General features: G+C 41.2%; 3 protein-coding genes and 1 long non-coding RNA gene across 10 annotated transcripts in view; 2 read left to right on the forward strand and 2 right to left on the reverse strand.

Annotated features, from left to right (window-relative positions):
• Nucleotides 1-78: 78 nt before the first annotated feature.
• On the reverse strand, nt 79-4690 carry LOC134132161 (uncharacterized). 3 transcript variants are annotated; one of them, XR_009956688.1, is made up of 5 exons: nt 4558-4690; nt 4134-4420; nt 2985-3321; nt 1914-2057; nt 79-760 (listed from the first exon to the last, which is right to left on the reverse strand). It is a non-coding gene; the product is annotated as an uncharacterized LOC134132161 (long non-coding RNA). The 3 variants fall into 3 exon arrangements; XR_009956689.1 differs by having other exon boundaries at nt 1914-3082; XR_009956687.1 differs by having other exon boundaries at nt 1914-3321.
• nwd1 (NACHT and WD repeat domain containing 1) lies at nt 3116-14133 on the forward strand. Its single transcript, XM_037469638.2, has 19 exons — nt 3116-3272; nt 3970-4055; nt 4169-4285; nt 4599-4953; nt 5036-6347; nt 7150-7353; nt 7527-7680; nt 7904-8021; nt 8498-8662; nt 8796-8993; nt 9341-9463; nt 9534-9733; nt 10123-10398; nt 11075-11165; nt 11430-11578; nt 11883-12156; nt 12253-12806; nt 12890-12995; nt 13594-14133. Exons 1-19 carry the CDS (start codon nt 3116-3118, stop codon nt 13905-13907), a joined length of 4953 nt encoding a protein of 1650 aa, XP_037325535.2. The 3' UTR covers nt 13908-14133.
• Nucleotides 14134-16355: 2222 nt separating this feature from the next.
• On the forward strand, nt 16356-19268 carry pdzk1ip1 (PDZK1 interacting protein 1). Of its 2 annotated transcripts, none has more exons than XM_037468579.2 (5): nt 16356-16524; nt 17421-17547; nt 18079-18162; nt 18481-18549; nt 18710-19268. In XM_037468579.2, exons 1-5 carry the CDS (start codon nt 16458-16460, stop codon nt 18780-18782), a joined length of 420 nt encoding a protein of 139 aa, XP_037324476.2. In that variant the 5' UTR covers nt 16356-16457; the 3' UTR covers nt 18783-19268. The 2 variants fall into 2 exon arrangements, with proteins under 2 accessions (XP_037324476.2, XP_037324478.2); XM_037468581.2 differs by having other exon boundaries at nt 16361-16524; nt 18082-18162.
• A 638-nt stretch (nt 19269-19906) lies between these two features.
• Nucleotides 19907-26847, reverse strand: part of patj (PATJ crumbs cell polarity complex component) — a 104388-nt gene continuing 97447 nt past the window's right edge. For 3 of the 4 annotated variants that reach the window (XM_037468576.2, XM_037468577.2, XM_037468575.2), the window contains 4 exons: nt 26730-26834; nt 24332-24435; nt 24110-24233; nt 19907-23269 (listed from right to left, as the gene is read on the reverse strand). In XM_037468576.2, coding sequence (XP_037324473.2) covers nt 23123-23269; nt 24110-24233; nt 24332-24435; nt 26730-26834 — 480 coding nt within the window. In that variant the 3' untranslated portion in view covers nt 19907-23122. The remainder of the gene's footprint in view (nt 23270-24109; nt 24234-24331; nt 24436-26729; nt 26835-26847) is intronic. The other variant, XM_037468578.2, reaches the window with a different exon arrangement.

The following is a 26847-nucleotide window of genomic DNA, read 5'->3' on the forward strand; positions in this document are numbered from 1 at the left end:
TTAAATCTTTGTTTCGGTTGCATTTTCCTATTTTTTCAGGCTTTATTAGGAGTGTTAAACAAGGGAAAATCCATTATAGGTTGATTTATACCCGTGTGCAATATACAGCCCTCCTTATAGGCCTCATGCCATCAAGGAGAGGTCAACAGATCTCCATCCAGACATGTCACTCCTAGGCCCAGGGCCAAAACACCTCTGTGGGGGTGACTTCAACGCTCAAACAGGTACAGGACCTGATTTGATCACCAAACTTCCCCGGGGGGGAGAGCCAAGATACAGGATAAGCTAACCCAGCTGGGCCCTAGGGGTACTCCAACACCCAGCCTGCTGCTGGTGGGTGAATAAGATGGATGAAAGCAGCTGCAGGTCGCTGACTGTGGAGCCCACACAGAGACCCGGCTCCATCCCTCATTCAGCATCACGTCGCAGTCGACAGCTGACCTGAGGACAGCACTCCTGTGGGACCAGAAGAGGTGGAGTCACTGTTTCATCATGATGTTTGGTGCCTGGACACCATCAGATTTGATGGACAGTGTTTTTCCTAATGCTGATTTTTTTAAGAGACGATGTCGGCCATGCGATCCCCCCAAAGAATTGTTTGGGTTGCTGCTATGTGTGACATTTGAAGGAACCCTCTTTAGCCAAATAAGGATTTCCTGCTCCCAGTATGTGAAGGTGATGACGTTCAGATGGTCCGTGGAGGGATGGGAAGTACGAGGCATCAGCAGGGGACCAGGGCTGATGTAATGTCCTCAGAGAGCTGCAGGTTAAAAAACAAAAGAAGACAGCCCGAAGGTAAAAGGCCAGAACAAACAGAGTTATTAACATCTTCAAAAACAACTCATCTGCTGCTTCTGTTTGGGATCAGAGTGTTATGGCCTACAGGGAACATGAGCAAATATGCAAACAGATCTGAAAATAATTCTTCCTGTTTTAAAACATTGTCTATACTCTTTCACATATGCCATACATATTTGCCATGCACCACCTTTCTACTGACATTCATCAAACCATAGTCCGTGCAGCTGCTCTTATTGTGACATTTGGTGAATAACACATTCTTAAAATGGAAAACCCCCCATTGTGAATCCAATGGAATGATTCAATATTTAAAGTATGCATAATCATTTCAGCATTAACACAAGTAAGAACTTGAATTTCTTTCTACGTTTGCCATAGTTGGATTTTGATCATACATCTTGCACTAAGGCTTATATACTTTTTGAATGGAACCCCTGACTACAGTGAAGCAGGAATGGGTCCTATATTTGAGTGTGTTTTTCAGTTACATACAGCAGAAAGAAGTTTATATTTTGTTTTGCTAAACAATATCAAATACTTGACAAATTGAAGCTCTTAATTAATTTAACTAAAATTGTTGTTTCGCCGACTAGTTTGCTTTGACCGCCGTGTTGTATTCATTTTTGCACTTATTTGACCATAGTGTAGCTTGTCGTGTTCCTTCACTCTGATGAGTGCATTCACACGTTAGAAATAATGTTTGTGTATTCCTGCAATATCCCAAAATCCAATTAAAAAATGTCACCTTTAGGGAACCTGCTAACTGCCACCAAACATCACAAATAATAAATCATATGTTTTTTAAGACATTTTAGTTGACAAAAAAATAAATTCTAATACTAAAACTGAAAAGGTTTTATGCTTTTTGAATTCACCCAAAATCATTTTAACTATTAATTCTATGTTTGGGAACAGTAGGATAACAAGTGGTAACTTAGTAATAATTCTTCATAGCTTGGTGAGACGGATCATTAACTGTACTAGTGTGCTCATATTTGAGCATTAATTGGTCAAGGTTTGTGTGTCACATGATGTCAGAGGTTTGTAACTGTAAAAGCTTCAGGTGCAGCAAACGTCTGAGTGCTCTACAGTAGCTTTGTTATCTTCATTACCTTCAACCCCCTGGCTCTCTCTGCAGCGTAATTAGCACTGAGCTGCAGCTGCTGGCAGCGGCCCCCTGGGGGCCAGGACTCCTACGGTCCCAGCACACAGATCGAGGTGAACTGAGCTGATACAATGTGCGCCGTTTGAAGATACTGAATCCACAGAAAACAGGGAAAGAGATAGTTAATAACACTCTAAATAATCATCTTTTACTAATTCACCTGCATTGCTTCACATCTAGTTAACAGATGGGATTAATTTATTAAATTAAGTTTAGAGTGTTTTTTTTTAATTCAGTGAGATTTAAAGAGAGACCTGTAATATTTTTAGATTTAATTAGAAAAGCTTTATTTATCCCCAGAGAGGAAACTTGTTTGCCGCCAAAAGCAGTTTATACACACAGTAGACATGACAACGAATAAATAAATATGCTGTATAGGTACATGATTAACATCATTAAGATATTAAAATCTAAAAACTATATTTAAAAGGTGTCAACAAACTAGTAAAAAAACCAGTATGAACTGAAATACAGTTGATTCAATGATGTGAAATAGTCTGGTTAAAGATACAGCTAATTTAGGTTATTTATACACTGTAACTAATTACAAGTGGTAGTACAGGTAACGAAGCAGTTAGTTGGATAGCTCGTGCTTCATTCAAGCTCATACTTTATATATTTCTTAAAAGAAATAATGAAAATGTTGTTCATTTGTACCAAGACATTTTTGAAAAATCCCATTGGCCTTTCGGGCTTCATGGTTGGCCTACAAAAAGATGCCATTCCTGCACCTCTCAATAGCAACCAAGATATAACAAGGAAAGTTTCATTTGAACAAGATCATTTTGTACACATTGCACTGATTAAATGGATTGATTTAAAAATAACTGCCACTGTATGTGAAAACCTTTTCAATGCAGGACTTGTAAAAGAACATTTCTACATCGTAGCATTACTTTGGTCTGCATACAAAGCTATCACTGCATGCTATACATATCCGCAGTGATGATCAAACAATGTTCCAGTCTTATTTCTTGATAAGAAACCTGTGAGTAGAACAGACTACAGTCACACCCACTGTAGAACCGGTTGTCGTGGAGAAAATTCTCAGAGGGAAACAAAACAGGCTGAAGAGCAGCTGAGCAGAGGAGGGGGAGACCAGACGTCTTGATAAGTCTGGAGGAGAAGAAGGAAAGGAAGAAGAAAACCATGGCAGAGCATCCAGCAGCAGGAGGTAGAGGAGGAGGAGGAGGAGGAGGAGGAGAAGTCAGCCTGCAGGACGTCCTGAGAGGACGAATAGATGGAACTCCGAGGACGGAGACCGGCTCCAACATGATTCGAGTGTTCGTCAGCTCCACCTTCACCGGTCTGTTCACTGTTTATGTTCAAAAGCTACATTATGCAACCTAAAAATCCTGTGAAAAGATGTTGAGAAATCCTTTTCACTGCAGACATATGACTGTATTCTATAAAGGTGAGCCCATTGCAGGGCTTTCTGCTATTCTGCTAATGTGATTATTGTTATTATTATTATTATCATTATTATAGTTATGAAAACCGATGCTTTTCACTTTTTCTTTTCCTGCTTTGACAAAGGCAATATATCTGAGTTGATATTGTGGCACCATGCCTCTTAAAACTGTGTAAAAACTCAGCAATAAAACTTTGTGTTTGTATATTAATCAATTTGCAGAGCAGACGAGAACTAATATTTTTATGCTTCTGTAGCAAAAGAAAGCTATAAATTGTCAAGTTGTTATTCTCATGAAGAGGTACAAAAAAGTAATACACAGAAAGTTCATATACTTTATCTAATAATTATGAATCATCAATAATTATCAAGAAAATATCTCATGCTTATCAGAAAAGAGCTCGTTATTACCATGAGATATTTTGTAATCAAGTCAAGTAACAAATTAACATATTTTAACAAATTTCTATTATGAAGAATGGTGTATCAAAATCACTACAACTTTAACTCGACTGAAGTAATTTTCGATCATCCTGATAATTTATCTTGAAGCTCTTTATTTATTTTCGTCACTGCCTTCTGGTCTGAGCAGATATGAGCAGCGAGAGGAAAGCCCTGCTGGAGAAAGCTTACCCAGAAGTCCTTGCTTTCTGTCGTAGTTTGGGCATGGTGTTTGAGGTCAGTTATTGAATGTAAATAAGAAATCCAGTAACTGATAATATGATGTACAAAGTGTATGTTCTGTGCGTGCGGTACCTGCTCGTTGATCAGTGAGGTCACTTCCTGTTCAGGTGGTGGATCTGTGTTGGGGGATTCGAAGTGACTCCTTCGGAGACCATGAGGCCTGCGAGATTTTCCTGCAGGAGATCAAGAGGTGTCAAAGGATTTCAGCCGGTCCAGCTTTCATTGTGAGTCTTCCTTTACACATTGTTACCGAAACATTTTCTGTGAAAAGGAACAAGCTGGATTTGTTTGTCTAAACACCGTGGTTTGATCAATTTCCTTGCATCATGTGGCTTTAGCTGCTCCAATATGCAAAAGACCTGTAGAAAAACAATACGCATATTTGAATTGAAGCCAACATTCTATCCAGTGTTTTTATTTTTATTTTTTGACAGATGTTTCTTTTAGAGTGGAAGTCAAATGGATGCATGTCATACAAGACTATATTTTCGCTCACTTTTGCTCTTCTCTTTACTTCCCTCCATCTGGGCTCCAAAGGCGTTGCTGGGGAATCGTTACGGCCACCGAACTCTTCCTCGCGTCATACCGGAGAAACAGTTTGAAGTCCTTTTGTCCAAACTCTCCAAAAATCCAGAAGGCATCGAGCAGCTGAACAAGTGGTTCTTAAAGGACAACAATGCGGTCCCGCCCACTTACGTTCTTCAGCCAATCACAACTTACTTCCCCCACTACAGTGACCTCCGACCTGAGAGCGCCCCGCAGCGTGAGAAAAACCTCCTCTCTTGGCGCCTCACAGAGACTCAAGTGTTGCAGCTCCTACGCTCCGCCGCCATGGATGCTGAGGCAGCCGGTGACATCACAGAAGAGCAGAAACAACACTACTTCACGTCAGGTCAGATATGTCTTCCACACTTCTTTGTCTCTGTCTCAAAGATTTTTGTGAAATTTGATGGTGGGTACCTTCTTTTCCGCAGTCACAGTACAAGAGTTTGAGCAGGGTTTGTGGAAGGACCACAGCGAACAGTCGGCTCTGCTCTTTGTACGAGAGATTCCCAGCCAGAGAGGGAGGGATGGTCCCAAACGTTTCGCCAAGTTCTTGGACCTGACAGCGGATGGACTTCTGGACAAAGAGGTTCAGGGACTCCTTGCCACTCTCAAGTCTCGCCTCTACGCAACGCGGCAGAAGATCCTCAACTTGCACTGCGTGGAGCTCAACAAAGGAAGCATCGACCCCAAACGCAAAGAGCACGCCCTGTACCTGGAAAGCGTCTGCGAGCAGTTTGTCTCGCAGATGAAGCTCCGGATTGGAGAGGTGGTCCATTCACCGGTGGTGGGGAGGCGGAGAAGACTTTGGGGGAACATTGAGGAAGAAAAGGAGGAAATCTCAGATCGGGTGGTTGAGGAAGTTGTACGGCACGCCACCATAAGCACCAAGCTGTGCAGAAGTCTCCACGGCAGGGAGGGTCTTCTGGGTAAGCTCTGCTGCGCCATGTGGGAGTCGACCAACGTCCACCACAGCCCGCTGGTGGTGCACGGGGATGCTGGCATTGGGCAGACAGCTCTTCTGTGCAAACTGGCACAGGAGGTGCGTAGCGTTTTTGAAGCCGGGGCGGCGGTGGTGATCAGGCTGCTGTCGGATCGCCATCCTCAGAGACCTGACATCGATCACGTCCTCCGCAGCGTCTGCCTCCAGATATGTTTGGCTTGTGGTTTGGCTCCACCCTCACTAGCGACAGCCAACACGCACCTGGAGTTGCTGCGGTTCTTCTGGAACATACTCACCAAGGTTTCCGACCAGGGGGAAACTCTGCTCATCATTTTAGATGCTGTTGATCAGCTTTCAGACGAACATCATGCTCACAAACTCCACTGGATGCCCGCCGAACTCCCACCCAACGTCCACCTTATGGTTTCCATGGAAACCAACAGTGAGGCATTTGCTAACATGCGGTTGAAATTGAAGAGTTTGGGGGGTTTCTTCGAAGTAGATCGTTTGTCACGTGACGAAGGAAAACAGATGATGGAGTCGTACCTGCTAGCTTCTCAGCGAACTTTGACCCCCGAGCAAAGCGACGGCGTGCTGCAGAGCTTCGAGCAGACCGGTAGTCCTCTGCACCTCACACTGATTCTATCTGCAGCCAAACACTGGACGTCCTTCACCCTGCACACAGCAACACACCTCGGGCCCAACACACAGGAAATGATGTCACGGCTGTTCTTGATGCTGGAGCAAAAACATGGGAAGGAGCTGGTGGGCGGGGCTTTAGGGTACATCACTCTAGCAAGGTGAGGAGATCTGTTGTGTAACCAGGCAGCCACCTCTGGGTTTGACAAGGGAAATTGATGTAGAAGTTCCTTAAACATTCTCTGTAATGTCCATGAGGGGTCAACAAATTGGATTGAAGTCTATGAGAAGATGCCTTACACAATTTACTACCTCAACAAACCTTGTACACATACATTTGTGCTGGCAATTGCTAGTTTTGAGTAGTCTTCATAAAAGCATGATCTCAATTTAGTAAATATACCAGTAGGATGGACTACAAGTTGCTACCATGGTGCCGTCTGTGTTTTTGTCTTTCAACGTTCACCCTGTTTCACTTCATACAAAACATTTAACTTGCTTAAAAATGTCACATTCAGTGTTCTGTTGTATTTAACTAAAATAAAAACAAATATTGACAAAAGCCAAACTGAGAAACTTGAGGCTTTAAAACAGCAGTCCACAAACTCTGGGTTACGTCCGGGGGACTTGTTCCACTTCTTATATACAGTCTGTGTGTGTAAGTCTGTGGTAACAGACCAAGACAGTAGGAGATGATGTTAATGTAGAGATGGTTTCAACTGGAGATGGGGATAATCTACACTTTATATTTGAATAAAACTAACCCGCAAATATCAAAATTGTTTAGCAACAAGGGGGCTGTTGGAACACAACATCATCAGAACTTTGTATCTTTGTATCTGAATCATGACGCCACAAGTGTGTATTAAACGCTAACAAATAGTATGATAACTTTTCACAGTTATCCACAGAACATTGCAAATCTTTCAACAATGAAAATAAAGTCATCTTCTGACTCCTCAGGGGCGGTTTGCTGGAGGCTGAACTGCGTGACATCATGTCCCTGGATGATGACATAATCTGTGAGGTGTACAGGTACTCCCTGCCTCCGTCCCCCTCGTTGATCCGGCTGCCTCCTCTCCTCTGGGCTCGTCTCAGACGGGACCTCGAGGATCAGCTGGAGGAGCGCTGGACAAGCGGAGTCGCCACCATCGCCTTCAACAGCCGGTAAAGAAAAAGTACAAATTAAATACATATTTATATTAGGGCTCGGCAACGTGCTACTATTACATTTCTATCGTTTCCCATCACTAATTTTAGGATTATTAAAACTAAATAAGGGAGTTTATTTATGTATGAATATAACGGCAAAGTGTGTGTGTGTGTGTGTGTGTGTGTAGACATCTCTGCGAGGCCGTTTCCTCTCGGTATCTGACGTCACAGCGGCGGGGGCAGAAACTCAAGATCCTGGCGGAGTACTTTCTGGGTCGGTGGTCGGGTAAACTTAAGCCGGTAGCTCTGCCGGGCCTCTCGCTGCTGCTGTCTGACAGAAAGGTACACAGTACACAGGACTGAGCTGCAGCCACCGGTTCTGAAGAGCCGATATAAAATGTATGCATCGAGGCTTCAAATTGTGAGTCCTCAAAACATTGGGTCATGTCAAGATGACTCACTGTCCACCTTGGTCCACTTCCCTGATAGTATTCACTTTAACTGACAGAAACCTTCCGTTGGTGACATATTCTGATTGGCTGTACGGTGTGATTTTACTGCGAAGGTGCCGCCCCAACCATTGTGGTTTGCTCCAGGATTGGCCAACATCAGGAAACTTGAGGAGCTGCCCCATCACCTGTTGCATGCTGGTCTGTGGGAGGAGCTGCGACGGGAAGTCATTGGTAAGATTTAGGAAGATGTGCAAAAAAAACCATCAGCAGTTTCTGAAACACTCAAAGCAGAACATCTGGTACCAACATGTTCAAAGCCACTTAACTCTCCTTTCTTTACTATTTTGAGACTTGGTTTGAACTTCAACACATTACACTACACTACATTTCCAAAAGCAGTTTCTACCATGTGATTGGTTGATTTGATGTCAGCGGTATACTTGTATCTAATTGAATCGCTTTTGAGTCAAATGTTTCATTCATTCATCATTTATTTTACAGACTTTTTTTCTCAATAACTTTTCATTTAAAAAAGCAATAGAATAGTTTTTTGTTTTGTCAAGAGCGCAAATGTAGTATTTTATTTTTTTTGTCTATTATTTGAAGTTCTAGAATTGTTTATGAAATGTTATTTAGTTACATTTATACATGTCAAATTTATTATGTCAATTTATCAATTCTAATGAAACAGTCCTACTGTTTTTCAGGCAGTGCTGAGTGGCTGCACTGTAAGATGAGGGTGTGCGGGCTGTCCAGTGTGATCCAGGACCTGGACCAGTGCTCTCAGTACATGCACTGCACTGAGACCCGACTGATCCGAGACACCATGGTCCTGATCAAACCCGGCCTGGACTTCCTGGATGGTCACATGGGTCAGTTATCCTGTCTCACTGTATTAATATACAATGTGTCCTTCAGAATTTTGTATTTTGGACACAAAAGGTTTTCTAAACATAATATGGGGCAAACAAACACAATCATTGTTTTTTTTCTCTCGGGTTCCAGAATCGTTCCTCTTTTACGCCGAGGTGCTGGCCAGACTCTTCTCCTTGGCCCGGCCTTTCTCCTCTGTGATTGGTCAGCTGTGTAGTCAATGTGAGGAGAGTCTACTGATGTGTCCCGAGCCTGTCCTCATTCCTAAATGCAGTTTCCTGCAGCAGCCAGGGGGGGCGCTACAACACACACTGACAGGACTGCTGGGAGGTCAGAAATATTGAGTTGTTTCTCTAACTAAAATGAGAGAAAACAGCTGGATTATTGAACGTTTTATGTCAAATCAAAAATGTGTTTTTCAGTTCTAATGTCAATAGTTATTAGTATTAAAGCAAATCTTAGGTTGACGTTTCAAATCACTGTCTGCTTACTTTATTATAAAAACTGTACTAGTTGATATATTTATTCTTTCTCGCTCATTTTCTCAGTCATATCATAGGATTTGCTCATTGTAGTTTGTCTTGGAATTAAATTGAAAGTAATCAATTAAATGACTAGTCAGAAGAAACATATCAAACAGTTAAGTGTTGAGGTCCTACACGTTCTTGTGTCTTCAGGTGTGCTCTGTGTACACGTCAGTGTGGAGGCGGGGCTTCTGGTTGCAGGCTCAGATGATGGCACGGTGGCGGTTTGGAGCCTCGCTGACCAGAGGCTCGTACACTCATTGCTGGGACACACCGGTCAGTCTGCTTTTATTAAAGAATATCACGTATTAAATCATGCTATCGTTGACGGCAATGATCTGCGTAGGTGCGGTTCTGTCCGTCAAAGTGGTTGGCATCGCCGCCCACTGCTTCTCATTGGCAGCTGATGGTTCTCTGAGGAGGTGGAGCCTGTTGGACGGCCAACAGCAGCTGTGCATCCAGGAGGCGGTGCCCGTTGACTCCACCCCTTCCTCAGTATTCCTCCACCTGTCTGAACAGTTGATCTGTGTTTACACCAGGACACAGGTACTACCTGTTACTACTGCAAGTACTAACAGTATACTACGACAACACTCAACTCTAGACTGCTGTTAATAATAGTGATATTCAAGTAGCTAACGGGAACTTTTAACTGGGTCTTAAATGGCTCTGTATAACCAAGTATTAAGTAAACACATTTACCATTGACATGTAGACTATTTCTATTTCATTCTTAAAGCTTGTGACGTGCATTTTCGAGAAATCTGATACATTTTTCTGATCTGGAAAATTGTAATGGCCAATATCAACACTAAATTACATCTCGCTGGTTGCTTTATTATTCACTAAAGTTACTATTAGTATTGTACTACTCACAATGGTCCGTCAGTGAGCAGGTTTGGCTTCAGAGGGTCTCGTTGTTGTTGCTGCTGCAGGTGAAGATGTGGAATCTGGCCGGAGCTGAGCTCCTCCTCCTCAGCAGCGGTGATGAGGATGATGATGGCTCGATGGTTCTGGGAGTTTTGGGAGCAGCGGTGGTTCGTGTTTGTGACTCTGGTCTGGTCAGAATTTCTCATCCTGTTAATGAGAGACAAACTGTTGAGACTCAGGTGGACTCAAGCCCACAGAGACGTTTAACTCCCGTGAAATCTGTTACATTACCCAAACGTGGGAAGGTGTTTGTGGTTTCTAAAGAAGGATTTCTTCATCAGGTATATATTTCATTTATAGCTTTCTTTTTATGTAAAAAATGAACGTTATAAAAGTTTGGTCCTTGGTCCTTTGGTCTTTTGGTCCAGTGAAGCAATACTACAAATGTATAGCTTTACTGCTTTTTCATTTTAAAAATATGAATAATATGAATATTATTCATATTTAATATTTAATATTTGCAGTGTATTAGTAATGATGCTGAGTTTTGGACTCTTGGTCAGACTTTTACAAACCAAGTAATTGATTAAATGGAGAAACAAATTCTTCGTTAAGCTCCACCGGCACCAAAACAGTAAAATAAGACATTTTCAATAATGCATGTGTAATAATAAGTTGATGATGTAATAGTATAACAGTTACAGGAGAAACTTTCTGTAGGGTTTCTTTTAATACTTTAAATTTATTATCCTAATTAGATTCACAACCTTCAATAAGGTACGTTTACTTACAACGTAGTAATTTTACAATGTGGTAATAGTACATTGATTGAAATCAGAAAAAACTTTCTCCACTGCCGTTTGTAGGCCACATATACAGTATATACCACCCTATAAGGGAACGCCAATCCAAACAGATTGACTTTACATTCAATGAAAGAAAAAAACTAAATAAATGTTTAATCCGCTGTACACGATAAAAACTGATTATGACAAATATCTACCTTCTTGTTTGTAGATTTCCACAACAGAGAAGCAGACAGCTGTCCCGTTTCCTCTGGTTCCCTCTTTGCTTTCTGTGACTGAAGATGAGAAAATACTAATAGCAGGTGCGACTGTATTATTGAATAACTTGTGAAGCAAGTCAATGTTTCTTAAACTATAAAAAACATTGTTTGTGTAGTTGATTCATTAACATTAATAATAAATCATACTCGATTTATTTATAAAATGATTTTATAAAAACTTTATTCAGTCCCGAGGCTTACTTTGTTATTTTTTTGTTATTTTGCGTTAGTGAAATGTGCTCATGTGATCATAGTGAGAAAGAAAATGTTCTTGTGGCATCTGATCACTGTTTGTGTTTTCTGCAGGAAGTGAGCGAACTTTGAGTCTCTTTAACATCAACCGAGACTCTGTGGACAGGTTCCTCGACCTCCAACACGACGACAAAGTTTTGTCCAGCTGTGTGTCTTCGGACTGCCGACTGCTCGTCTCTGGAGCTGCTGATCAACTCATACGAGTAACATACTAAAATCAAATGCATGTAAATGGTAGAGTAGACCGAACATGTGATGTGCTAGCAACTGCTTCAAAATAAAAGCCCTCCTGTAGCTTCACAGCAAAAGATGAGCCAAATGTCCATGTTGCCTCATAGTAAAATCCTTCTTGTAGTCCTACAGTAGGATATTGTCCAAATGCTTTGCTGTAAACACCCTCTATATGCCTTACAGTTGGAATATAGTCCTGAAGTTGCTTCATAATATATTTTACTACAGTTATATTAACCAACTACCCTAATATTCGGTATGAAACTTTTTTGCCAGATCTGGTCGGTGACCACCGGCGCATTATTGGACACTCTATGTGGTTCAGACTCCCCCGTCACTTCTGTTGTGCTTTATTACGGCTTTGTGGTGTCAGCCTCGACGGCTGCTGCCGACGTCCATCTCTGGAATCTGAAGTACGACACCGACCACAAGCCCATCGCCCACATCCCTGCTGGCTGCGCCCACGCTGCTGTCGCCAAAGATGCAGACCGGGTTTTTTACGTCCGGCAGCAGAACCAAACCGAGGTCATCAGCTGGAACAACAACACAGGTCACATCTGATACAAAGTTAGAGCCCAGACAAAGAGATGGGCATTATGGGAATCACCTTGGAGACTCCTAAACCTCCTCTCGGGTCTCCCTGCAGGTTGTGTATCGGAGCGCTTGGCAGTCTCTGCCGAGGTCTGCTGTCTGGAGTTGGCTCAAAACAAACGGCTGCTGTTCTGCGGCCTGACCACCGGCACTGTCCTCATCTACCCCTTAGCGCTGCCCCAGGAGACTCTGTGCATCCCCCCTCCAGAGAGCCTCTCCCGGGTGCTCTGCCTGGCCGTCAGCTCCCAGGAAAAGCACATGGCTGTGGCCTACGAGGACTCCATTTCTTTGTTCGAGATCACCACCAGGGACAGCTTCCCCACAGTGGAGGGACCCTTACAGGGCCTCCCCCTGTCGCTCCTCCATGCCCCACTGTCCTCCATGGCCCTGCTGTCCGCCCGCAAGCTGATGTACGGGACGAGCGGCGGGGAAGTCCGGTTCCACGACTTCTGCAATGGCAGCAGCTCGGATCTTGAGGCTCATCGCGGCAGAGTCACCTGCGTGACAGTCAGTAACTTGGGGACCCGAGCACTAGTGGGCTCCGAGGACGCCGTCCTGAGGCTGTGGAGCCTGAGCCCACTGGTACTGGACCACACCATGGAGTACAAGGTGGATGTTTTCCCCACTGTACGCTTACATTGTTTGTGATATTATTATTCTACGTAATGATATGTTCCAATGTTGCTGATCAGGGTTTCTTCTTCGAGGGCGTCCTCTCGGCTGCTTTCTCTGAGAGTGATCAGTTCGTCTTCACTGGATCTCTGGACAGAACGGTCAAAGTCTGGGACGTCGCTACAGGTACGTTCTGGTCTACCAATGCAGCAATCCGAACTTTGCAAACTATTTCTTTACAACAGGATCTATTTGAACAGAGAAATGTTATCCACTACTGAAGGCTTTTCTCAAGGAAAAAAAACAAATAGAGATATTGAGATATGAAAAATGTGTTCTAAAACAAAAGGCAGTTTCCTGTTATTACTTGTTTGTATACCAGAGATTATAAATATAAATGCTGTTGGTCCAATTAGCTGACATTAAAGTTATGTAATGATTATGATTATGATGTATTCCTTTTATTAGTTATAAGTATGGCTCTTTTCCTTGGATGGATTATGGATTATTTCCCCACAAATGCATTGAAAATGCTTCATTTTGTTTATGTATGAGATGTCAGCGATTCAAATGAATATCAGTCATTCTTTCCTTTCACAATGTAGTTGAACACACTAGACATGCTAAAGACCTCAGCTCACCACAACCTCATTGTCTGCTGGAAAAGACATGAATGGAGGCACTGAAACAGGACATATTTTTCCACTCAGCGTCAGTTCAGTGTGATTGTGAAGCAAGTGGGATGACAAGGACCTGTCGCCTGTTGCTTCTTTGTTCCTGTCAGGAGACCTGCTCTACGTCCAGTACGTCTACTCCCCCGTCGTCAGGATGGTGACCGTCAGGAACGGCTTTGTGGCGTTGTCTCAGCAAGGCTCCGTAATCAGAGAGGTGTTTCGCTGCCCGGAGGTCGTCAGTCCGGATTACAACCCTCTGAGGAACGTCAAGGCCCGGTATCGGATCACCTCCAGGGAGAAGACCAGCCAGGTGGTCCAGCAGAGCCCCGGGTCCGACTTAGAGCACTACAACCCGGCCCTGTTCAACCTGAACCTCGTGGGCAGGGTCAGAGAAAAACCCTCGTCGGCATGCCTCATACTGTAGGACGCCGAGGCCCAAACCCTGGGGGCCCGCAGGCTTCTGGGAGTTTTCAAAAGACAGTGAGAGAAAATCTATTTATATAGTGAAGTTGTAACCAGTTTATGAACATGAATAATACACATAAATGAATCAGTAATTTTTCGATATATACGGTAAACATGTATTTTATTGCATGAAAAATGTGTTAAAATGTAATTATTAGGTTTTCTGGTCATATACTTAAAATGTGACTAAATAAGTATAGCTTGAGTGAGTGCAGAATAGAGATGGACACAGGAGATTCTGCTGCAGCGGAGTGAAAACTACCTGCTGTCCTCCATGAAGACAGCACAGGGTGAGTCAGTCATTATGAGTGATAGCTACACAGATTACCGCTAATGTTGTTTTGTGAAGCACAATGTGCTAACCCCAAGATGAGTAACACTACACACTACGCCCTCACACCCTGCTGCAACCCATCGGTGTAACCAAAAATACAAACTATGGAGGAGCTCTATGATGATCTGTTATAAGCAAAGTTAATGTTAGCATGTCCAGCTACATTGTTAGCCAGTGTGAAGCAAAATAGTTTATAAGATACCTAACTAGCTAATATAAAATCCAAAACAAGTCAAAGTCCATGAAATAACACATATTATCCAAATGATAAAAGTCCCCTGACTAATTTTGGGTATAATTTAGGTGTTTATTGACGGATAATTCAACTTAAAAATGTACCCTGACTGATTGGTATTCCTAATGAAGCCGGAAAAGCTCTTTTTAGTAAATGTTGGCAAGGTAATTGTTTGGCTACAACTTAAACCTTTTTAATATCATAAAATTAGTATATAAAGTTTAATAATTAATTGAATTATACCAATCATTTGGTAGGGTATTTAAATGTAGATATGTAATAGTGAGTTCATTTTAAACGAATCCTTACAAGGACCACTGTTTTATAAAGATGTGAATGATATTCTTTCACAAGTAATAATTACAGGTTTTGTTATTTTAACTTTTTTGTACTTTACTCACAGTTCAGTGCTTCGTAATTGTTTCCTGTGTCATTAATTAAATGCTAGTGTGATAATAAATGACCATTTCAAATCATCCAAATTGTCATGATGCATTATTTTATTTCAGGAATTTCTTTTAAATTAGTATCTGCTGGTTTATTTACATGCACTAACCTACATGAGAATATGATACGTGTTTGCAGTGGACGTATTTAGGCCTGGGAATTGGCTTGAAATGAACGAATGACTCAAAAACGATTCGTTTACCCTACTGAATGAGATTCAAAGAACCGAGTCATTAAAATGATCCAAACTTCCAATCACTAATATGTAAGGACAATAGCATCTTCTTGCATTTATTAAGTCTCTTATATGAAGCCCTTTTTTTGCAAAACTGGAGACAAAAGAAATTTTTCCGACAAAGAATTAGTTTTGCTTACTGGACTGAAGTTTTACAACAAGATTTAACTAAACTATAACAATTAGGGCCGGGACTCGATTAAAAATATTAATCTAGTTAATTAGAGGCTTTGTAATTAATTAATCGAAATTAATCGCATATATTATACATACAAATATATGACCTGAGAACAGTGAGAAGTCATTTTTTTCACATGGATTTTTATTTTTATTCAACCAATTCCAGTGTAGCAATAGCATATTTAGAAATATAGTACTTTCAGAAATTCAGGTAGCCTATAGGTAAGTAGAACATTGGTTATTTTTTCAGACGTGGTCTTAGTTACCCTGGTCCTTAAACCAGTCATCTGGTGCAGTGTGGGTTGGGTGTGGGTCCTTGTACTCGGAGTCGGGCTAACGTCCACGCTAGCTGCTAATTGTTTTGCGTTGAGGTGATACTTGAGGCTCGATGCAAATTCCTTGTTGCGTAGCTTGCACACAACCACGCTCTTATCGACGCTTCCATCCGTGTGTTTATTATAATAAGATTTCCCATTCACGGGGCCACCCGACACGGTCTCGTCAGCTTCTTCGTTCATGTTCACTGTGGTTTGTTGTTGTCTGAAGTCATGAACGCTAGTTGGTGCTCCAGTATAATCGGTCCCCCCGAAACTCATCCAGTGAGAAACGTTCCGCGGTGCAAAAAAAAGTGTAAAAATGCGTAAAAAATGTGTAATGCGTTATTTTTATGTGTAATTAATTAATCTTAATTCATATTGTAATTAATTAATCGCAATTAACGCGCTAAAGTCCCGGCCCTAATAACAATAGAATTTTTTTTATTGTAAGAAGACCTACATTTTGTGCATTCTACTACAGGTTCGAGGGCCGTTTTAACCCTCTATCAAACAAGAAGAGCAGTGTGACAGACAGCTGGTCCACCTGAGAGCAAACACAAACACGACTGGGCCATAAACACAGAGGGTGGATGGAAGCTTTTCCCATGAGTCAAAGTCTGTAGTTTGAGTTAAACATTAACAGGACAAATAAAGCAGCGACCCACACACTCTGCTTTTAGTTTGACAAGTTTTAGCTCAACGTCTGAGGCATCTGGGTAATCCCTCCTGTGATACTTTACCTTTTGGTTTCCATCAGAGCGATGGGAAAACTCTACGCTGCGATGTCCTGTTTGTTGCTGAGTGTGGCAGCGGTGACGGCCCAGGGAGGTACGAGTTGTTTCAACTGTGCTGACAATAAATACTAGTTATACTTGTCATTGTAGTGCTCAAACAGGTCATTGATGATATGAAACAACATGTTTCTTCATTAACCCTTGTCTCTGTGAAATGTCAGAAATCATTATTCAAAAATTGTCCAAAACCCAAAGATAAAGTTACCTAAAGTTCCAAAAGTTAAAATACTTGTAATGCAGAATGGTCCATATCAAATTATATATCGGATTGTATTTATTAAAGCATTAGTGCGTTCATCACTTTAATGTTGCAGCTGGTAAACACCTTTAAAGTACCTTAAAATAGTGCTTCAGTAAATATACTTTGTTTCTCAATAAGAAAGCGTGTCTAAGCTTTTGACTAGAACTGTATATAACTAATAATCATCATCGTGTTGCAAGAAAAATCATTAAATCAAAGAACTGATGGAAATATAATTGTTGACATTGATAAAGTAATCCATTCACCAAATTAATGTCTTAGTTCAAGAATAGTACAATTGGTTATTTAAAGTGTTCATCTTTTCTCTACTTTGTATCAGTGAATAGTGAATATCTTATAGATTAAATGTGTTTTTTTCACTTTTGGATTTATTGAAAAACTGATTGGTGATAAGGATAAGAATTGTTCAAGGAAGCACTTTTGAAATCCCGTTAATATCACCATTTCGGCTATGAAAAAGAGCCACTCCTTGTGAAATACATTCCTGCTCTCTCTTATTAAATGACATATTTCTTAGTATTTATATTTCCCTACATGTCACAGGGAAACAGACTTTTTTCTTAATTTTCAGTGTTGGGGTCATAAGTACGCGTACCTTATAGCAGGCATTTGAATAAAACCCCAGTTAGGAGTTTGAATGACCTCTGACCTATGTGTTTGTATCGCAGCTCAGACTAAGATGGAGGAGCGCGTGCTGCCTCAGTGGCTCACCGGGATCATCGCCGTCTCCGGCTTCCTCTTCCTCGCCTTTGTAGGCTTCGTGGTGAAGAAGGCCTGGTGTGAGGAGCCACGCAGGTCATGCAATTTCTATGTATTATATATTATGAATTCATCATTTTTATAGCAGAGTGGATTTGACACACATTGCTGAAATATATTTGACTTGTTTTAATAATCCTCAATTACATTAAATACATTTTTTTGTATTTTAAGTAAACTTTCATTTTGTTTAGATGCATCGGTAGCAACAGTTTTTAAGCTGTGTTTAAAAAGGAGTAATTAGTACTTTACTCACAATCGTCTGCTCCTTTATACTTCTAATCTGCTTCATCGATCCAAAATCTGGAGTAACTGCATTTACAAATAAAACATTCAAAGTCAATCAACCATTTATTTAAAAGTGACCCGCGAGAAGGACCGTTAGAAAAAGAGGTCAGCGTAATGATGATCAAACTGTGGATTTGCTGCTCAGGGCATTGGTGTCCATTTGGCAGCTAAGAATATTTGAAATTCTAGGTTTGTTTTAAAAATGTGACTTTCTGTAACATTACTGACAACGGTAAATATATTTTAAATTATAAAGTCGGAATAAAGTGTGTTTGTCAGCAGGAAGAAGGTCACTATGGAGTTGGTCAGAGAAAATGAATCTGTCAACAAAAACATCTATGAGAGCAGTCCTGGCATGGTCAGGTAAGAAAATAAAACTTAATATAACTTGCTTGCTTTATAGAAGTCTCTCTCTCGAATGTGAGGATTGGATAGAATACAATGCATTTCTGGTGGATAAAGCTCAGCTTACAGGGTATTAAGGACTTCAAATCCAACATGCAGAAAAAGTAATTAAAACAATTCCAACGTATAATTTTAGTTTATTCTCTTTTGGTGTCAAGTAGAAATGTTTCAGTTTTTGTTGAAGGGAACTCTTATAGCTTTTAGATGAAACTCCTTGTTTTCTGATTGTTTACCGACAAAAATAACTATATTTAAATAACATGCATCTGTCATTAGGGTGAACACCGTGGTGGAGGTGGTGGGAGAAACAGAAAACACCTATGAGAGCACTCTGGACATGGTCAGGTAGGAAAACGCCCCCGATATAATATGACGTCTTTCTTTTGAATAAACTAGAAAAATAGGGTGTTTAAATAGAGTGTTCAAATTTAACACAAACATTACTGCTGCAGTAATTTAGTACTTCTTCCAACACTGATAAAAATACGTTTTGTTGCTCCATCAGGAGCAAAGACAACAGGAACGCTTACGACAACCTGGTGATAGACGACACTGAAGACAAAGTTACCTCCATGTGACCGTCCCGCAGTGACCCTATTGGCTGTCTCAACATTGTCCTCACAGACTCTGGTCAACATTCTTTTCTATGGAACAAAAATCCCATTTAATGATGTGTTTTAATTAATGTCATCTTTGTTTTGTCGTACCCGTTGTCTCTGGTGGGGGGAGCTGAGAATTAGAATCAGAATTTTTTTTTTTTCAATTTATATCAGTAAGCAGAAAGTTATTATTAAAAAAAATAATTCACCATATTTATTGGATCTGAGACATAAACAAAATCTATATATTACTGTGTTTGCTTCAGTCACTAGGAAGTAACTGTCTATCCCGTGATCCTGATTAATAAGTTATCTCTCCTCACAAACTGCTGTGTGGGCTCTCGTTACTGATCAATGAAAGAATGACCTGTGATTAATAATTACACGCTGACGGTGCTTTCCCATTTTTTCGAAAAAACGTTAGTTCAGGTGTCTGTAATATTAAAAAAACAACTGTTGCCTTTAGCGCCCCTTTGTCGGTTCATTGAGTTTACCCACGAGAACCCTGTAGGTGTCCTCACACACCTGAGGAAAAAATATATCAATGACTCCAGCAAGGTGAATTGTGCTCTCTTCACATTTGAATAAAAGACTGTTTTTCCCAAATCCAACATAGTGGGCATCAGAATAGATGGAAGGAGAATTCTCAACCCCAGCTGTCATCAAATCAGAGCCAAAGGGGAACTCACATCAGCTTGTGGAAATCAGGTGACGAACTGATGGGTCTGGAGAGGCTATTTGAACAGTTTAATCATTTGTTTTAGTTTGCCATTTCTGCTCTTTCCTCAATTATGTAATCTCTGAACACATCAGAGCCTGACTGCATGGTAAATGAGGTCTGATCAGTGAGAGTAAATAACAGTTTGACGCACTTCCATTAGAGTTTTTCCAGACAGATGTTCTGTAAAATATCCCAAATACCGAGAGAATACCTCGCAATTGATTTCCTTTTGTCAAAACTTCTTTGTGCAATAACCAATCGTCTCATGTATTGCTATTGGCCTCATTTTGAATCAGTTGGACTCGAGACTCTGACTTCTGCTTTGGTGTGGACAGGACATTCAAATTATTGTCCATAAAAAAATGCACTGGAACAACTAAAAAAGAATTTGAGTTTTATTCATCCATTTTTGTGGCCATTAAATTGAGAAAATATTAAGATATATAAAAACATCAGTACTGTGAGAACCTGCTGAATGCTCGTAAAGGAATGGGAAAAGTTAACATCTGCACTGGGACAACGTGAGGAAAAGCGTGTTTATTTTCATAAAATACCTAGTCCTTTACCAAGGACTAACATGGTTATCACTGAGGAACTCAAAACGTCTCACCAGGACAACAGATCAACATTACAGGGGGAGGCCAGGTATGCAAGCTACACGGTAATGCAAGTCATCTTTGAAGGACATTGTAACCATGGTGACGACAGGATGGCCTGTGACAAACGTGGACGTTCAGTGGGACACCGACCACAGAGAAAGACAAAAGCCTCAGGATCAAGGAGCCAGTGCTGAAGGGGAGGCGGGATACAGAAAGAGAAGGTTTTGTTCATTCAAAAATAAAGGTCCATAAATTCTCTCAGGAATCTGTGGAAAAATGACGCTGCAGAACTTGCCTGAGAATAATCATCTTTTAAAGTTTTCTACAGTATCACAGTGTACCCACTGCTAACGGGAGCAGCTAATAGCGCATTCAGAATACTTTTAATAGTGCCAATAAGACTAAATGTCAACAAATCCAGGCCAAAATAAAAAAAATGACATGTTACATTCTTACTGCCCACTTGTCCACTCAAATGTCCTCAAAAAATTAAGAATTTTATTTGTATGTGACAGGAATTCCACCTTTAAAAGACAGCTCAAACTAATAATTATCAATCCATTGCGCTGACTAATGTATCCCTCTAATTACTCTACAAGTAGTACCAAATTACTTCAAGTAAATATGCAAAATAAAGTGCAACCTCAGCTGGTTTTTGGCAGTGACTCTGAATGAGTCCTGTGTGAAGGCAACCGAAGCTACAGGGATTCCGTCCAGGTTTCTGACTGTTCGGCCAAAGATTTAGACACTGGCACAAACATATTGCATTGATTAAAACAAATAATACATTGTTAATTTCCAGTGAGATCACAAAAATAAATTACAGTTCATCTACCAATCCTCAAATAAAAGACCACACATTAGGACAGTGATTATGACAGAAACAGACTTTACAAAGTATTTTGCACTCGATTGATATGTTTTAGGTATAGGAGCCTGCTCAGCACAAAGGCTTCTGGCGCCTACAGCGCTCAATTACATATGTAAATATCTAAAAAGGGTTAAACTGGAATCCCAATAGACTGTAGCAAAGCTCTGCAGACACAAAACTAACTTCACGTTTGAGGTTGAAAGCAACAGCCTGACATGTCAAATCCTCTGGTCTGGTATGCTAGAATGAGCACGTTTCTACCTTCTCCCACCCTCCTGTGCTCATTATTGTATTGATCATATCAAGCCTCCACAATCAGTCAAATGTTTAATGTGCATTTCCCTTGGTCAGTGATGTTAAGATCCCCACCGTTGTTCTTTAGCATCTAGCATCAGCATAGTATCTTCAAAAGTATTTTTACCAATCTCTCACAATGAGGCCCCTGCAGAAAAGAAGTTCTTAACATCTGTTATTTTCCAGATTAAAAATACCTTAATTTTTTAATTTAGGTGAATATATGTAAAGATGTGTCTTTAAAGTTGTTTTCAACCCTTTTAAAAACCTTCTCCTGAAGAGACTGAACTGTTATCTGAAACCTTTGGGTCTGTTTGAGAACAATAGTTTTACAAAATGTCAGTTTGTTGCTCTTATTCACGCCTCCTTCTAGAAAACCTTTTCCCCATGTAGACACAATTTTCAGATTTTCTCTCCATGATTGAAATCATGTGGAAGACACTATCTGTTGCCGGTGGCGACACGGGGTCTCCAAGACCACCAGGCCCTGAGATTCATCTCCATGGAGACACATGAGTAATTAACATTGTCAATATGGAGAGAAATGTGTGCGTAGGTTATTCAAACTTGAAAATGTTCGTGTTGAATGATGAAACTTTATATAAGATCGCTAACTAAATGAGAAACTTTACCAGACTTTCCTACTTTAAATGAAATGTGGTGAAAGACCTCAGAAAGGGTTTGTGTACATTGTGTAAAATGTTTCAACAACCAACTCTTTCTATTATGACGGAACTTCTATTATGGATTCATAATTTGAAGTACGGTTCATTGCTGGCAATTATTATACGTTTTTGATTCTAATTCGGGAACCTGTCTACATGTCCTAGTACAGCCCGCAACGTTAAAGCCCAAAATACGCTTCAACTGATTAAAACAATGACCAGATTTCAGTTGGCGTCATTGTTTTACATGGTTTAATCCTATTTCTGCAAATTTTATAAGTTAAGAAAGAAACACCACTAAATACTGAAAACAAGAAACCATACGAATAAACCATGAATGTGTGTAATTTGTCATACAGAAATGAGAAGATATACCCAAATATGCCATGCACTTTTTGTATATATGGAAGTCAGGAACAATATTTGAAGTTTGGTTGTTTAACTTAATTAATACTAAATTTCCCATTTGTTTTACAAAATCCAACTGTTACTTGTTTGAAAATGCACAGTCCTGCCAATTTGTTGAACCTGAACAGAAGTGTTACAGTTTACACACTGTCCTCTCCTGTGCTTTCCACAATCAGAATGACCTGCTACTCGGTGTCTAACGGCTCCTCTTTCACCAGAGAGACGATGCTAAGATGTTGGAGAACACATTGTTTGACAAACACGGCCCTCTTGTTCCTCTGGATTAAGATCAAGAAAACAAACCCGTCTGTTGTGTGTGTGTCTGAACGCATTAACTATGCCGGCAACAAAGCCACTCCACCATCACTCCATATTGATAGTTATTTGTTTTGAGACTAATTTTCTCATTCAATAGTGTTTATAGTTACAGTGGAGTTTCTCAACCTAATGCCATGATCACACCCCAACAAATCCATTCATCAGATGTTTGTCATGACCACATCTGTATGTATCAAGTGACCCCCCCCTGTGGCCCCACACTACGGTTGAAAAACTCTAGTTCTATTTCATTTTTTTATGTAAGACATGTGTGTCTGTGTGCACACGCAGGATGCACCGCCTGAAGCTGTGTCTTTTTTCTTTTTTAACATGTTGGAATGTTCAGAGTTCACGATCCAAAGTCCGAGTGCATGAAGGAAGTCAAGTTTTCATATGCCTGCGTGTCTGCATGCAAATTTTGCGTGTGTGTGTGTGTGTGTGTTTTATGACAGGACGTCCAGCGTGACGCTTCCTCTCTGTTTCTTCAGGATGGCGACCGCCTGCTCGTGTGTCGCTCCCTGCAGACTCTCTCCGTTCACAGACAGGATCTGGTCGCCCCGCTTCAGGCGGCCATCCACCGCCGCTGCGCCCTGAAACACCCCCCACCCCCCATCTATTATTCATTAATTCAACTCGGTGATTCAATTAGTAGAAGGGAAATGGTCCATTTTTAGAGTTAGGCAATTTAACTCTCCTCATTTGATCAAGAGAAGAAGGACGGCTAAATTGCTTGCTAAAGACTGGACAGCACCACCGGTTCATTAGTTCAAACTAGCCTGCCTCATTTTAATGCAGGTGTTTATATATTATGTGTTTATATTATATATAACAAACACAGGACTACCATCACGTCGTACAATTTAAGATTCACAGCCGTGAAAGTAAAAACAACCCGTCTATGTAACAATACATACTAATTACAACTGAGGGATTCAACTGAGACCCATAATAATTAGGAACCAGGAGTCAATGCAGCATCTTCCTTCAGTTGAGTTGTAGCCCCTTGCGATAGTTTAAGGAGTCCAGTTTTATCACTAAATAAAAACTGGTTGCATCAAACAAACTAGTTCATAGGTAGAGATACATTGTTGATGTTATATTTATGGCTTACTGACAAATGCTAGCATGCTAGATATCTAACATATTACTTATAACTGGATAAATGTTTGTGCATAATAATGACTTCAATCTGAACATTTAACAAACAAAATCCTAATAAGGTACATTATGCCATGACATTTGACTAAATGCAATAGCCCGCTAGCTTAGCATAATGAGGTTTTCTCTCTCATCATTGAATACTGAATTCTACTAACTGAAAACACAGATATGGGTCTGAAGGACACTTCAGAGTTGTGAGTGAGATAAAAGAGACATCCAGACTGGTTTGGCCACTGGAAGCAGTTGGCAACTTGTAGCCTGGTTCTGACCTTGCTGAAGACGGTCTTGACGTAAATGGGCAGGTCTCCGTGAGGACTGCCGAATCCTCCGACGATGCTGAAGCCGAGTCCCTCCGAGCCTTTCTCCAGACTGATGCTGCGGGGCTGGGGACCCCTGAAGAAGAAGAGGAGCAGCAGGAGAAGAAGGGGGTCAGATCCTTGTAGGCGCCACCTGTCGTAGGTGTGGGGGGTTGTGTGTGTGTGTGGACCCACTCTGACTCTGCTTTGTGTGTCTCGGTGGTTCCCGACACACTGGAGCTGCTGAACAAACATTCCACCTGAGTGGCTATGGCGCCGATGTTGGTGTCTGCTACCACCTGAGAGAGGCACACACACACGCGCACGCACACGCACACGCACACACACACACACACACACACACACACACACACACACACACACAGGCTCAGTTGCTTTCATTGAATGTTATTGATTTAATTTACAGGGGCACTCAATTGATTTTCATGGTGCGCTCAGTTGCGCTGAGACACAGCCATTGCCTCTGTACGCTGGTGGGAGTGTCAGTGTCTTGGAACTCCGATGTGTGCAGAGAACAGTGGAGAATTGTAAAAAAACAGTAGTTCCAAGTAGTCAGCTACATACTAAGAAAAGAAGGAAAACAATCACACAATGTCAAAAACAAATGGCAAATGTCAAAGAATGTCAAAAACAAAAAGCTTTTTCTCTCACTGCAACAACTACTTTATGGAAGTCAGATAATGAGTTACTAAAATACCTTTCACTCACAGAAGTCATCAAAACACCTGACGCTGTAACAGACAGACAGTAGACCAGCTGCCTCGGAACTTTTGGGCAAACAGCCAAATATAAACTCTCTAATCAGAGTCTCTCCGCTGCAGGCTGATGAAGCTCCAACAATCCTGCCTGCTGCTGCTGATATCGCACTCCCAGCATGCAACAGTCAGCCTGCTGGACCACATTGATAAATCACACGCACACACCCACGCACACGCACAAACACACACACACAGGAATTTGGTGGAAAAGTTTCAATGACTACTGCACATCTGTAACTTGTTTCCTCATAAATTAATTCAGTGAAGAGTTTTGATCATTAAAAGAACCACAACTACTACAAAGTTGAGAATGACTCAATAAAAGGAGAATTCATTCCATTGTTTCTGATGTGACAAATATTCTAATCCTTTACTGAACCAGTACAACAAAAAATGGCAAAAACCTGCAATCAGTATCATGAGTAAAAGTACTGGTTCAGTAAAATGTCTTGTTTTTAGGATACCTGATTGAATATGAATACTGTATATCAATTATAGAGCAGCATTTTATTGTTGTGGCTTGAGTTTAACCTACTTTTTACTGCTTTCTATTTATTTAGCTAGTTTAGTCCAGTGGTTCCCAACCTAGGGGTCGGTTACCTCTAAAGAGCCACCAGATGAAGCTCGGGAGGTCATGAGAATGGGCGACGGGAGAATTGGAAACAATGTTCTGACCCAGAAACTATGCAGTCATAAAAGAAAAGCTAAGTATCTAACTACAGTTCCATAAATCCCGAGTTAGCGTCAGAGGCAGTTTCACACTGGATATCTTCCGTCTCCAGCTTGGACGGGGAACCACACTTACTGGGTGAGGGTTTGCTACTTCAACTCTAGGGAATGTGCTCGGTGATGCCCATGAGGCCTCAGCACATCCTAGGGTTTTGAGACAGTCCTTGTGGAGTCACACCAGAAGGCACAGTACAGTCCTCCTTATGTCGTCCATCTCCTAATGAGGGTCAGACTGTGAGATAGGTGGCTTGGTCTGTGAGCGCGTCGGTACATTTCGCCAAAGCTGTGTGAGGCCACAAGGTGACACCCAAGCATGATTGGGTGTCACCGGAGGGTGATATATACCCAGCTCTGACCGGTGGTCTCGAGGCTGCAGGCGACAAGCGCCACTACTCTAGCTCGTAGACAATTTGCGATTCAAGTGTATGTTACTGCCATGTAAAGCCTGCAATGCGAAAATATGAAATATCTCAGAACGATACTGTAACCTATAGACTGTGAAGGTCATCCAAGGGCATACGTGACTTTGTTGTTATAAAATACTCGCCCTGCGTTTGCATGAGACCGAAGATATCCAGTGTAAAACACTGCCATAAAGGATTCATAAAGGATGATCCATGACCATGATTTACTGTATTTAAAAATCTTCTCATGTGTGTTTTACTGTTCAAGTAAACGACAACAAGCTTAAATCGTACATGTTCAATACCTGAATACATTTTTACTTTCTTTACACCACTGAAAGTCCTGGTGACATCTTACTACTCACAGACCAACACAATGAATCACTACAGTGCAACTCACTTCACGTCCAACATCACCCAACTAGAATGTTGTATCCCTCTTCCAACCATCCAAGCCTGACCAAAATGTCAACACCATCATTTAATCCTGACAGAAATTTGTGTGAAATTGCTATTCTTTGAAATAAATTAGTGGCCATGTGTTTTGTGGCAAGACTACGCCAAGTTCATACTTTCATCTTGGATGGTAATAAACGTTTGGCGGCATACGTGACTGAAAGGGGCTGACAGGGTTTCCCCCGATTGGTCGCAGAATCAAAGGTGCACCACTGGCAGAGTTACCTGCAGGCTGATGTTTCCGTAGCTGCCCTTCAGCACGCCGACGACGTCGCTGTGCGACAGACCGTCCACAGACTGACTGTTAATACTGACGATCCTGTCGCCCACCTGAACACACAGA

The sequence above is a fragment of the Pungitius pungitius genome, chromosome 7, assembly GCF_949316345.1.
Source record: "Pungitius pungitius chromosome 7, fPunPun2.1, whole genome shotgun sequence".
Taxonomy (NCBI): domain Eukaryota; kingdom Metazoa; phylum Chordata; class Actinopteri; order Perciformes; family Gasterosteidae; genus Pungitius; species Pungitius pungitius.

What these genes read in the sequence shown, in the direction of transcription:
- pdzk1ip1 (XM_037468579.2), top strand. Translation starts at nt 16,458, where the DNA reads ATGGGAAAACTCTACGCTGCGATGTCCTGTTTGTTGCTGAGTGTGGCA. An exon ending in TGGTGTGAGGAGCCACGCAG is followed by an intron (nt 17,548 to 18,078) that starts GTCATGCAATTT and finishes TGTGTTTGTCAG; the next exon opens with CAGGAAGAAGGTCACTATGG. An exon ending in AGCAGTCCTGGCATGGTCAG is followed by an intron (nt 18,163 to 18,480) that starts GTAAGAAAATAA and finishes ATCTGTCATTAG; the next exon opens with GGTGAACACCGTGGTGGAGG.
- nwd1 (XM_037469638.2), top strand. Translation starts at nt 3,116, where the DNA reads ATGGCAGAGCATCCAGCAGCAGGAGGTAGAGGAGGAGGAGGAGGAGGA. An exon ending in GGGTACATCACTCTAGCAAG is followed by an intron (nt 6,348 to 7,149) that starts GTGAGGAGATCT and finishes CTGACTCCTCAG; the next exon opens with GGGCGGTTTGCTGGAGGCTG. An exon ending in TGAGAAAATACTAATAGCAG is followed by an intron (nt 11,166 to 11,429) that starts GTGCGACTGTAT and finishes TGTTTTCTGCAG; the next exon opens with GAAGTGAGCGAACTTTGAGT.